The following is a 12,699-nucleotide window of genomic DNA, read 5'->3' on the forward strand; positions in this document are numbered from 1 at the left end:
GGTGGATCTCTGTGAGTTCCAGGTATACCCAGGGCTATTACACAAATAAATTCTGTCTCAAAAGAAAAAAAAAAGAATATGCTGAGTGTCATCCATTTTCACTCCCCATCACATTCCCTCAAGACAGGGTCTCTCACCGAAACTGGGCTTCATTGCCTTTCAGCTAGTGGTCCACGCGTCCAGGAGTTCTTCCATCCTGCCCCCTCTATCACCACCATAAGGCTAGAGTTTCAAGTGCACACCTAACCACGCCTGGCTTTTTCTGTGGGTGCTGGGGAATTCCAACTCAGGTCCTCATGCTTACACTTTAAGAACTCTTACCCACTGAGGCATACCTCCCCCACAAGCCCCACGGATGAGTCTTAAAGGCGTGCTTAATCAAATCAGCCATACATAAAGGGACCAATGCTGCCTCCTCCCACCCCGCCGGCATCAAGCCTTTAGGTCAGTCTGATCCATCGAGATGGGAAGCGATGATGCTTTCTAAAGGCTGTGGGAGGAGAGGGCAGGGTGTTACTGTCCATGGGTACAGCACCCTGGCTTGTAAAGATAAAAAGTGTTCTGGAGATGGGTGGCCTGTACGGTGGTGACGTGGTGGTCACACAGCGATGTGAATGTTTCACACCACTGAACTGCACGGCAAAAGTGGTTATGGAGGTCAATTTCACGTTATGTGTGTTTAGCCACAATCAGAAAGAGTCTGGGTTCAACCCCTCTCCCTAATACCACGGGAACCAGGACCATAACGAGGTAAATACTCCCTGCTCACAAAGCGGGTTCCTGGCCCCCCAGCAGAACAGTGCAGAGTGATTTGCTCAGGGGACCTGGAATCCAGAGGAGGGAGAGAGATTAACACCTGAGCCCTCCTGATGTGGCACTTGCCAGCAGCATCCTGGGGGAAGCAGGGCTTTATGTGGGCACAGAGAGGGAAGGGCCCTGGCTCCCTCATCCACACCGCTACCTAGCTCCAGCCAGGGGCAGGCATGGGGCTGAGTCCAGAGGACCTTAAGGAATTGCTGGGGCCGAGGACAGATGGCCATGTCCCATCTGTGACTCTCTCTCTGCCCTGTAGGATCTAAGGATCTTGTTACTTCAGTAGGGGGTGGGGGGGCTTGAAGACCCTTCCTCCTGACACTCCACTAATCTGTGGGTCAAGCTTGCTCTATGTGGGGCACAGTGGGGATCCCACAGCGATATCCCATCCCCTTTCCTGCCTGTCACAAGTCCCTCCTTCAGCCTCATTTCTGCCGGCTGTGTGGTCTCCACCCCAGCACCCCCAGACAGGCCCATCTCTACTAGGCTGGGAGGACGCCAGGAGAAAATGCCTACAGAGTGCTGAGCTCAGGCCTGGCACAGGGAGGCACTCAAGGCGCAGGGCACGAATGCACTGCTACCCTTGCCAGCACATCCCTGGTCCGCCCGCATGCCTGCAGGGCCATCAGAGTGAGGTGCTTGCCCACAGGGCTTCTGGGGGTGCGGCCTCACTTGTAAGGGCTCATGCCTGCTGCCCCACGCCCCACACCACAGCCCCAGCTCCAAGCAGCAGTGCCACATCTGGGGCTAAAGTCATTGTCACAATTAACGGAACACCAAAGAGCCTGCCAGATGCTCCCTGTCTGCTTCCTGCCAGGGGCCCAGATAAATTAACCAGCTTGAACAGAGTCCGCTCCAGCTGTCCCCACCAGTGCCAATGACCTGGCCCAGCCTGGCTACGCCCAGAGTGAGGGCAGATGCCTGGAGTGGCCGGGTTCCTGGAAATAAATGCAAGGACAAAGCCAGCCCAGTCCCTACTCAGGGCCACTCCCACCCAAGTCACCTCTGCAGCTGACCCCTGATGTTGTCCCCACCTTGTTCCCATCTCAGAACAGACCAGGGCAAAGCAGCTGTGCAGCACTGAGCACCTTACAGGCCCTCTCTGAGCACCGTCGTTTATCTATGAATGCCTGTTCCTTCCAGCTGCTCCAGGGAGGGCATGGTCAGAGTCAAGGGAGATGAAGACAGTAACATGCCCCCTCCCTCAGGGCAGCGTGCGCTCTAGCTGTTCATTACCAGGCAAGATACAGGATACCCCGGTGGGGGCAGAAGGAGAGATGCAGTCTGATTAAGTACATAGGGTCTGGGCCTGAGCAGAGTAGATGAATCTCTCAAAAGCTTCTGGCTTCTCATTGGCCAAACGCCCTTCCTATGCATCACCCTATCCAACTGCATAGAACCTGCTCCATGATCATCTCGTTATAAATGGGGAGGTGACGGCCTCTGCAATCCCACTGGTCAGAGAAGGCAGAGCTCCCCTGTCTTGGGGCCTGGCACCCATGCCTTCAGCTATGGTCATCGTGCTCAAGCCAGATGACCCCTCTCATGCTAAGCCCAGCCCAGAGGACCGCTGAGTAAGCGGCAGAATGAGAGAGCCGGGCAGAGAGAGCTCCATGAGCCCCGCTCTAAAGGCTCTCCTTGCTGGGCAGGAGAATCAATAGAAGGCCCCTGGGGGGGGGGAGCATGTGCCCACTCTCCTGCTCGACCTGCCCAGTTTCAAGACTGGGGTTGGAGCCTGGTAGCACATTCCTTTCTGGCAACCCCAGGCTCTAGGTGGAGCGCTTCTTTGGCTCAGCCGACAATATGGATCCTCCCTCACCCCTTACAGGGAGTTCAGACAAGCCTTCAGCACCTGAGGTGCATATGGATTCCACGTAGGCTCCAGGCCTAGAGAGATCTGGGTTCTAGTCCTGCTCACCACCACAGCAGGTTTGTTTGTTTGTTTGTTTTTGTTTTTGCTTGTTTTTCACTGCATTGATGTAGGCTTCATCTGCGGAATGGGCCTACCATCCTCCAAGGACTTGTTCCCAGGACCACGTGAGCATGAGGTTTTACCACTGTTTTCTAAATCTCCAAAGAAGTCAGTGAGAAGATGCTGCACACGCCTGGCATGCCATGAACGGCAGAGCCTTCTGTCACACGGGGTGAGCCTCCCCAAACCAAATCCAGGTTCTCATTTACCTAGCGGTCAAGTCCCCGGTCCCAGGGCAACAGAGACAGCCGGAGTAGAGCCCACCCGGGGCCAAGGCTGCCTCTTCCTAGCAGTTAAGAAGCAGGGGAGAGGCCAGCTCAGTGAGCATCAGGGCACTCAGCGTGGACCAGGCCTGAGACCGGAGTCCCCATGGGCAGGCCCATCACAGGTCCTTCCCGAGGACAGCCACACTGAGCAGCATTTCTCAGGAGCAGGGTCCCCAGCCCCTGACCTCACAAGTGGTGGCCATGCAGGCTACAGCTCTGGGCCCGGAGAATTGCAGCGCTCAGGCTTGGCCCTGCTAGCTCCCCGAGTCCCGGGTCCAGGGACTGATGGCTGTTGGCTCAGCCCACTGCTGCCTGTGATGAGACCCCAGAGAGGGAGAGCAGAGATTCATCCTAACCCCCAAGAAGAAGACCTCACCCAAGGTAAAAAAATGAGTCCCTTTCCAGGCCTGAACTCCACAGTTATCATTAGGACAAACTGGGCCCTGTCTCCAGGGCCATGAACGCCAAAAGTATTCACAAAAGCAGTCAGTGCGCATGCCTGTGCTGGGGTCAAGGGTGTGTGTCATGTATGTGTGTGTTCATTATGGGATACAATCACAGCATACACTAGTAACAATGTTCAATGACTCCAAGAGCCACCACTCCTGAGGTCCCACCCTGTATCAAGGCCATGTAACAGCCTTAGGAGATCACCACACACTCCTGCCTCTTTCTACAGATAGGGAAACTGAGAAACTGAGGCCTGGAGAGGTGAGGTCCCACCAGTCACCGTCTCACCTTTACTATGACGCCCATGGAACTTGGGGAAGAGAATGGAGGCCAGAGGTTATGCAGCACTGTTACTGGAGTCCATGGTCACCAGGACACCCGATGGGACCTGGGAATGTGCATTGGTGGACTGCTGTGCTCAAGGTGGTTCTGACAGACACTCAAGGCTCCTGGGTCCAAGCAGGCCCTGGTGAGGCCCGGCAGCTGGAGGGAGGGTACTCAGCCCAAACGAAGGAAGGTCTGGGTGGACTTGGTTGTCTATCTCTCTGTTGCCATGGTTCCAGCTACCCTGGGCCTGGGCTGGGCAGGCTGTGAAGACGCAAGCCCAGGGCACAGATATGAAGATCCACAGGAGTCGGCGGCCCGTGTCAGAGCTGGCTCTGTGACCCCAAGGGTCCCAGTGAGCTAGACTGCTAAGAACTATCCACTGTCTCCCACTTCCGTGCCCTTGAATGAATACACTCACTCCTCGGCCTTTGCTCCCTCTTGACCTGTGCCATGCAGACTCTGAACTGTGACCTCTCAGAGAGACAACACTACTCCATCACTCACCCCGTGAGCCGGATACGTGAGCCAGCCCCAGTCTCCATGGATGGTTGACGTGTCCAACAAGTTCACTGTAAACAGAAGACAAGAGGGCATTAGGCCCCCGTGACCCTCTTCCCAGCCAGGGGCAGCCACACTGGTCATTCTTAGCTGCCCCTTCCCGGGAGCCCACAGTTCCTAGTCCAGGATGCTGGTTCCCGCCAGTGTCCTTCAGGCCCTCAACCAGCAGCCATGGTACTCCTGCGGCACATGCTGCCCGAGTCCTGGGCTTCCTGGAATCGGTAGGTGTACAGATCTGGGTCTGGGGGGCGGGTGGCATCCTGCAGGCCCAGGCTGGCATCTGGTTCCATCTCTTCACTTCTCTAAACCCCAGATTCCTCCTTTGTGGAATGGGGGGGGGGTGACAGTGTGTACCCTCAGTGCTCTCTGGGGAGGTGACGGCATTCACATTTACACTATCAAGTCCCACCATTTACCTGAGGACAGGCACAATTTTCATGTCCTCAGTGTCCCCAGGATGGAGCCTGGCACCTGCTGGAGCCAGTGACGGGAGGGCTGTGGGTGGGTGAGAACTGCCTCCTGATGCCACCTACCATGTGTTGAACCTTGCCAGGGGCATAGATGCCACCTTGCCTATGATGGTGTCTCATGACACTCCAGAGAAGCAGTCAGTACGACCTCCACTTTAGGGATGAAAGATGCATGTCTCTGAGAGGTTCGGGAACTGCTCAGAAGCCCGGGTATGGCTAGCAGGGCAGCACAGAGAGAACCACCACTTGGCAAGGCTGGCCAGAGAAGCAGGTTCTCTGGGTGGTGCTCTGGGTAGGGGGAAGGAGTTCTAACTCAAATGCCAGCCTTTTCAAAGTCAGGCCCATGCCCACCTGGGGGACCCTGCAGAATCACAAGGTTAAGAGCCCGCCCCCTTTAGAGTCAGGCATTCCTGGACCCTTAATACATCACAGTCCCTCAGCAGCAAGTGGCCTCCATTTCTTTGAGTCTCAATTTCTTCATCCGTAAAATGAATCAGTAAGACCTGGGGGTTTGGATTGGGAATGGGGGGGGGGGAGGAAGCTGTTTGTAAAGCATCGGGCCAGTGCCTGGTCCAAAGCCGATCCCTGCTGACACTCCGGTCAACATCCCTACGCTTACTCACTCGCTCAAGCAACTACAGGTTTACTATCCTGCTCAGAGAACAGGACTCCAGTCTCAACTAGCTGCATCTGCTGTGTGTCCTAGGTAAGTCCCTTCCTGTCTCTGGGCCCTGCTTTTTTATCTCAACGGTCAAGGTTGTCATCAAAGGCCTTTGGCACAGAGCCCCACAGCCGTCCAAGTTTCATTTTCTTTTTTTTTTTTTTCTTCCGTGTGTCTCCTTCCCTAGCCATCCACCGTGGGCTTCCATCCACCAGGGTGGAATGTGACCTGGCCAGGTCACAGATGGTTAAAGCTGGACCTCCTGGAACTTTCCCACTGGGAGGAGGGGTAGCCTTCTGCTTGAGATTTGCATAGCCCTCTCTGGCCCTCAAAGACGGAGACAAGTGTCATCAGGAACTGTGGAGTGAGGATGCTCTTACCGACTCCCTTTCTTCCTCCTTTCACCCCTCCCACTCCAATGTCAGGAGCCTGGCGGAACCGGGGAAGACTCCTCTGCACTCCGTTCCAGGTCCCCAGGGGCTGGGTGGAACCAGAACCAGAACAAATGTCCACAGGGGGATGCCCCCTCTCCGGAGCCAGCCCTGCGCCAGGGGCACAGGCAGAGAGAAGGCTTTCCATCTCCCTCCCTCCTTTGCTCTTAGGCAATAAGAAAAAAGTGGGTCAGGCAGGCTCTTTCCTCCTGCTGGCTGGGGGAGGGAAGGGGGCCGTACTGCAGTTCCCCCCTCCAAGACCAGTGGGGCCCCATTAGGAGACAGGGTGGGGAAAGAGCACCCAGGGGCGTCCCCACACTAGCCAGCATCCCACATACGGGTCTCAGGCCTGAGGCCCCTTTTCCAGGCATGGAACAGTCTAGTTCAGACCTGCCCCTGCATCGGAGGATCCTGAACAAACACCCATTGCTACAGAGGCTCCCCCTGGACACCCTGACTTCAGGGCCACCTTCTGTCCCCAGGAAGTCCCGCCACATCAGCCAGTCTTCAGGTAATCCACGGATAAGTCAGAAGTCAATTCTATTGGATTCACAACAGGCTGCAGTAGTCCAGGGCTGTTTGTTCCGATCCCTTCTAGACCCTTCTCTGTCCCTTCCCTCCTGTCCTTTTCCTCTGGACCAGTGCCAGCTCCTGTACCTTGCATCTCCATCCACAGGGGTATGGAGGAGAGTGGGGTGTATCTCAAAGGACAACCCACACCAACAGGAGGTTTGATGGGGACTGGGTGGAGTTCCAGGACTCGGCCTGCCCGGCCCTGTCTGCGGCTCCTTGGACCAGGCCCCCTGGCCATGCAGCTGCCTGGTTTCCTGTCCTGATCAATTTCCCCGCCCCCTCTGGATGGATCTCCTTTTTGGAAAATGGTAGGCTGGACTCTGAGGCTTCCCACCGAACCTCCCAGGCCTCAGTTTCCTCATCTGGAGCACGCCCCCAGGCAGTCCTCCTAGGACTCGCTGTGCAGGTTGTTCTGGGGACCACGCGGGGGCCGTTAGGTGCTGAGCAGCACAGATAATAATTCCTCGGCGGCGGCGGCTCCCGCCTGACCGAGGAAGGCATTATGCGCTTCCTTTTCTCTCCAGTACTGTCACCTTCCCCCATTCCATTTCGCTGAGACTAATACTTAAATTGATTCACATTCCCCGAGGACACAGCGCGTGATGGGGAGGCCAGAGGATCGGGGTGGCCCAGGGACATCAGGCAGGACATGCAGACTGCCTTCGAGACCACCCTGAAGTGGAGGATGATCCACTCTAGGGAGTGATAAGGGGCCTGGCGCCTGGTGTGGCTCAAGGAATCTCTGCAGGTGCAATGGGCAGCTAGCCAGGCTGGGCAATGCCGCCCAGCTGGGAAGAGTGCCTTCTTCCTGAGTCCCCAGTGGTCTCCCTAGCAGGTTCTGGCTCTGTACCAGTGCCATGTCATAAAGGATTCCTGGGTGTTCCACATGGACATCAGGCCCAGGTCTCCATCATGTGGCCGTCTGAGTTGTGTGGATCACCCCTGCTTGGCTGGACATTCTGCAAGTTATCAGATGGTTTTATATATACCTCGCCCTTAGCCATACCCCCTCACTGTGGGCATGTTTCTCCCCTCTTTCCAGGTTTGCTTTTCCTCAAGCTGTGGCTCCTCCGTGGCAGGAGTTTCTCGCCACGGATCTGTCTGCAGCATGGGAGACTGGAAAAAGTCACTGTACCACAGGGACGCTGGGACCCACAGCCTGTGACTCTGGAAGGCAGCTGGCTCCTCCACAGAACAGTTGAGGCAAGGACTTCAGGTGCACAGCTGACTCCAGGAGCCTTGCTGAAGACCCCCTTAAAAATTACTGGGCTAGAAACATTACCTCCACCCCCAACCCTAACCCACCCCAACGCATGCCACGCCACTTGGCACAGCTCTGGGAAAATTGTTCTCTCCGGCCACTGTCCTTCTAAGCCCCGACTCAGCCCTCTTCCCTACTCACTCGGATTACCTCCCCCAAACACGTCTCCTAACTAAGCAGCCAGCCAGCTCTGCCTGCCCACCTGTCCCTTAGCCACCCTGCAACATGTACCCATGCCTCCTTTGCTCTGCTTTTTCCTTGGGAATAGTATTTTACCTGTCTCAGAGTGCACGTTTCAATGGGCATAAATGCAAGTCTGAGGGTCTCTTCCTGCGTGGGCTGCGGCACTTACATGTGTACGTGGGTGTCACACATACCCGTTTCCATGTGCATATGTATGTGTGTGTGTAATGGCTGCACTGCTGCGTGCATGCCGGCGTGTGTGCTGTCCATGCATTTGAGGTTCTGCTAGGCTGGGTCGGTGTGGATGAGACTATGCTTATGGACTGGGTAGGACCCCCGAGCCAAGTGTTGGCATTCCACGGGCACTCTGAGCAGGAAGAACAGTCCAGCTTGCTTGGGAGCAGTGGGCAATGTAAGTCCATCCTGACTGGTGAAGACTGGCTTTAGCCCTGGACAGTGAGCCACAGCCTCCTTGGCACAGCATCCTAAGGAGAATCCACACCAGGAGCCAGGGTGTATGAGGCAAGACCCCCTTGGTTTGAATGCAGTGTCTGGTGGGACTAAGGAAGGGTGTGGGTGGGCAGCCCCGGAGGCCCTCTCGATGCTGGGATCTCTTCTCAGACCCTTTGGGTCCTGCTGCCCTGATGACTCAGTGCCCCTCCCACCTTCCTGGGGCCTGAGTGAAGGGGCCACCTGGCTTTGACCCAGACAAGACCCTGTTCTCGGAGGCAGCGCGCCTCTGTCTCTCCCAGGCATTTCCTCACTTCACCTCTTGCCACCGGGTGCCTCTCCATTGCACCCCTTTCCCCTGGCCAGCCTCCACCCCCACCCCACTCTCAAGACACCCCTCAAATCCGTATTCCCTAACCCCTGTTCTCTGGTCCCTGTCAGTTCTTGGCCTTGTTTCTCAATGCCATCTTCAGCTCCCGTTCCTTCAGTCCTCTGTATCTTGTCCCCGATTCTTGGATTCTTCGTGTCTCGCTGTCTGCCCGGTGCCTGCCAGTTCGCTCTGTCCTAGGTCCCCATGCCTTGCCTTCTCTCTGTCCCCTCTCTCCTCCATATCCCTTCTGTCTCCTGTCCAGTCCTGTCCCCTTTCCCCTGACGTCCGATCCTCAGTCCCCTGTGCATCTTCCCTCCGCCCCTGCCCATGCCATCCCGCGCCCAGGTAGGCTGGGGTCGAGGCGGGGAAGTTGCGCCCCGGGCAGCGCCACCCCCGCCCCCGCCCCGCCGCGCCGCTCACCTTCGCCGCGCCCGGCAGACACGCAGGTGGCCGCCGCCGCGGCCGTGACGACCCAGAGAGCGGGGGACAGGCGGGCCCGGGCGGGGGCCATGGCCGGGCGGCGCCGCGCTCCTCGGGCTCGGCCCGGCGGCCGCGCGTGGCGCGCTCCTGCCTCTCCCGCACCCCGGCCGGCGCACACGCGGCTCAGCCGCACGCGGGCACCCGCGCCCGCCGCCGCCCCGGGCGGGGCCGCCCCCGCGCGCAGCCAATCAGCGCCCGGGCGGGCGGGACGCCGAGCCCGCACCGCGGCCACCGGCCGGCAGCACGTGCACACGCCCGACCCGGCCGGCTCGCGCCTGGGGGCGTTGGCCCCACACCACTCGTGGACCGCACCGCGCGCAGGAGGCCTCGCGACCTAGGCGGGCCTGGGGATGTCCCGGAGGACGCACGCGGGACCGGACGCATCGCCGGCTCTCTCACTCCTGCCCAAGCAATACCTCGCAGGGGACCGCGCGTGCATGCTTTCTAGTTCCTGGGCCCATAGACAACTCAGAGGCACTTGCAGTTTACACACCTCCCTGCCTCCCTCACCTCCAGGACTAGGCGGCCACCCAGGTTCAGGGAAGTAAGTCATACAGATCGATGCTCCAGAGAGCTCCGCATGCTGGGCATCCTGGCTGTGTGGCCTCAGGCAAGTTTGTTACCCTCGCTGAGCAAAGCACGAATCACTGTGCCTATGCCCCAGGGCTGTGGTGAGAATTAAGTGAAAGGGTCCAGGTAAGCTCCCAGCATCCTTTAAGGGCACACAGCCCAAGCTGGCAGTGGCTAAAGTTCACTCTCTACTTCTCCCTTACCCGATTCTCCTAACGCCCAACCATCCTGGGTGGGCTGCAGGCTGGGGGTGGGGTGTGTGTGTGGGGGGGCGATGTTCCTTTGCGAGGACCAGCCACCACCGTTCAGCACTCTGAGCAGCCTCTGGAGGCCAGTCCCAAGTGTGAGTGCCACTGAGGATGAGACCCACAAGTTCCTGATTGGCACAATCCTCTTCCGAGGTCACACAGAATGACAAAGACCACTTGGGGAACACATACATGCCTCATGCTGTTAGCCCCTTATTTCCGGGCATTATAAAATGCTCTAGTTTAAGCCCCACATAGTCCGGCAGGCAGGAGGAGCTGGGAAGGCAACTAACGCCCAGAAAGACTAGCATGAGGAGCCTTAGGTTCCCCAGCCAGATGCTAGAGAGGGCTCCAGACTGTTTGGCTCCAAGCCCCCCCCCCCTTTTTCTCTGCATCTTTATCACGGAAGGGGCGGGGCAGTTCCATTTCAGAACTCTTTCTTGCAGATTGAACTGACCGTCTCAAAAATGTAGTGAGCCTCCTGTTTCCAGAGACATTCAAGCAGATATTAAGCTGGAGATTGCCAAGGTGAGTGGGAGGGAAGAGGCAAATTTGACCGGACCTAGGGAGATGAACTCAAGTACCCATGTGAGATAGGCATGCATCCTTATGGTCCTGGCTGGGAGACTGCCTAGCTCCAGCTCAGGGCCAATGGCCACGTGAGCTAGGTTTCGTGCCTTTTCAAAAGCAGGTGTATTTTGGAATTGGTTTCCTGACTTTGGAAGCCAGAAGTTAAGGTGCTGTTGTAAACCCCAAGGGAGAGCAACCTTGTGAGCAGGGATGCCTTAGCCTGCAGGACATGGGACCACGCCTCTGATGGAAGAGCCACACCTAGGAAGTTGCCCTGGGGTATCAGGACTATGCAGGTCTCAGTCACAGCTCCTCGGGACCCCCCACCCACGCCCACCCTAGTGCCAGCTACAGGAAACCCTTGCTGGTGGGGCGGCATTGCTAGGGTCTGGGGTTTGCATCCCCAGGTGGTGAGGCAGAGATGGCTTTGCTCACTATGCAAATGAGGAATCAGGGACAGATGGGGGCGCTTGAGGCACTAGGAGGGTGCCAGGGTCATTCTTAGTCAGAATCTGCTTCATGCCCAGAGTCCTCCTTAGCCCTCCCTGGGACACAAGAGCCCCTGAGAAGTGCTCAGGCGTGCCTTCTCCTAGGAGTCTCTCCTCCCAAGCCTCTAGTCCTGGGTATCCGAAGGCAGTGGAAGGAGGGAGAAGCCATTAAGTGTGCTCCAGCAGGGTCCTGGGCAAAGGACACCTGGGTGACGGAGCAGCCACTGGGCACTGGGAGGGCCATAGATGTGCTAGGGGCGGGGTCTTCCAGTCACTGAGTACACTCAGACTGGACCCTACACTCTCCTCACTGAATCCCTGCAGCCAGGCTCTTACCCTGGCACAGGACAGTGGGAGGCTGGAGAGGACCAGTGACTGGAGAGGAACCACAGAGCTCTGAGAAAGACGTGTGTGTGTGTGTGTGTGTGTGTGTGTGTGTGTCTCGGGAGGGGGAATAGCTGTCATATGTGTGATCTGACAGCTGAGGTCCCTTCTCCTCTCCCTGATGTTTGCTGAACTCCAGGAGGGCCGAGTCTGCAAAGGATCTTCCTGATGCATAGGTATAATTGTTGAATGACCAAGTGTGGCTTCCAGAACCCTTGGAGAGGAGAGCTGAGCACTAACTCTTCTCTTCCAGCACAGTGAAACCTTGATGAGCAGAGCAGGCAGGTCAAGGTGGAGAGGCTAGAAGCCTGGCTGAACTGGGGCAACCTCTGGGCCAGTCCTCCTGGACCCATCTCAGGCCCCGTTTACCAGGGCAGGGCTGGAAAGAGCAGCACTCCATAATTTGCATGCCAATCTCCTCCTCCACATCTGGGAGGAGCCTGGGATCTAAAAGAGCTCGTATTCTCAGTGTGAGACCATGCAGCTTCCTTGGGCCTCAGTTTCCACTTTGGAATGTGCCACCTGGGTTGTTTTTATAGCGTTGCAAAGGGCATGGAGGAGCCTGGCATTGGCCCTCCTCTGGGAGGGTGCCTATCTCTCTGTAACAAAGTGTGACCTTGCCCTTGAACAATCCAGGGCTGGGGCAGAGGCGACCCTGCATATAACTAAAGTCCTTCCTGCTGTCTGCAGGAGACTCAAGCTTCAGCTCTCTACCCGAGTCCAGGCAAGAGGGCTCAAGGCAACGCATGCCACACATGTGATCCGAACTTCTTTTTTCCAACATCACATTAAAAAGTAAAATGAAATAGTGAAACAACATATAAAGATAGATGTATAGACTGAATGTTGCCTGGGATGGAATATTAACTAACGAATCTGTTCACCAATTCAGCCAGGCAGGCAGACACAGGCCTGCAATCCCAGCCTCTGGGAAGTGACACCACGAGGATCAGGGGTTCAAGGTCATCTTAGGCTGCATAGTGAATTTGAGCCAGCCTGGGCTACATGAGACCATGCTTCAAGACAAAACAACAAGCACTTCCGATCGTGAATCGGCGGTTGTGTCTGAGTCCTTCTCTGAGGTGGGGCCAGGTCTGGTCTAAGCTAATGGGCCACACAGACCCAGCTTCTGCTCTTGCTGCGATGAACAGGCGAGCACCAAACTCCCTCCCAC

The 12,699-nt window shown here is 57.0% G+C and overlaps 1 protein-coding gene across 1 annotated transcript in view; it reads right to left on the reverse strand.

Annotated features, from left to right (window-relative positions):
• The window catches only part of Epha8 (EPH receptor A8), a 29,191-nt gene extending 19,810 nt beyond the window's left edge, over window positions 1–9,381 (reverse strand). The window contains exons 1-2 of the mRNA XM_028875395.2: window positions 9,206–9,381; window positions 4,333–4,397 (exon numbers count right to left, since the gene is read on the reverse strand). Coding sequence (XP_028731228.1) covers window positions 4,333–4,397; window positions 9,206–9,296 — 156 coding nt within the window. The 5' untranslated portion in view covers window positions 9,297–9,381. The remainder of the gene's footprint in view (window positions 1–4,332; window positions 4,398–9,205) is intronic.
• Window positions 9,382–12,699: the final 3,318 nt, after the last annotated feature.

The sequence above is a fragment of the Peromyscus leucopus genome, chromosome 2 (assembly GCF_004664715.2).
Source record: "Peromyscus leucopus breed LL Stock chromosome 2, UCI_PerLeu_2.1, whole genome shotgun sequence".
In the NCBI taxonomy this organism is placed as follows: domain Eukaryota; kingdom Metazoa; phylum Chordata; class Mammalia; order Rodentia; family Cricetidae; genus Peromyscus; species Peromyscus leucopus.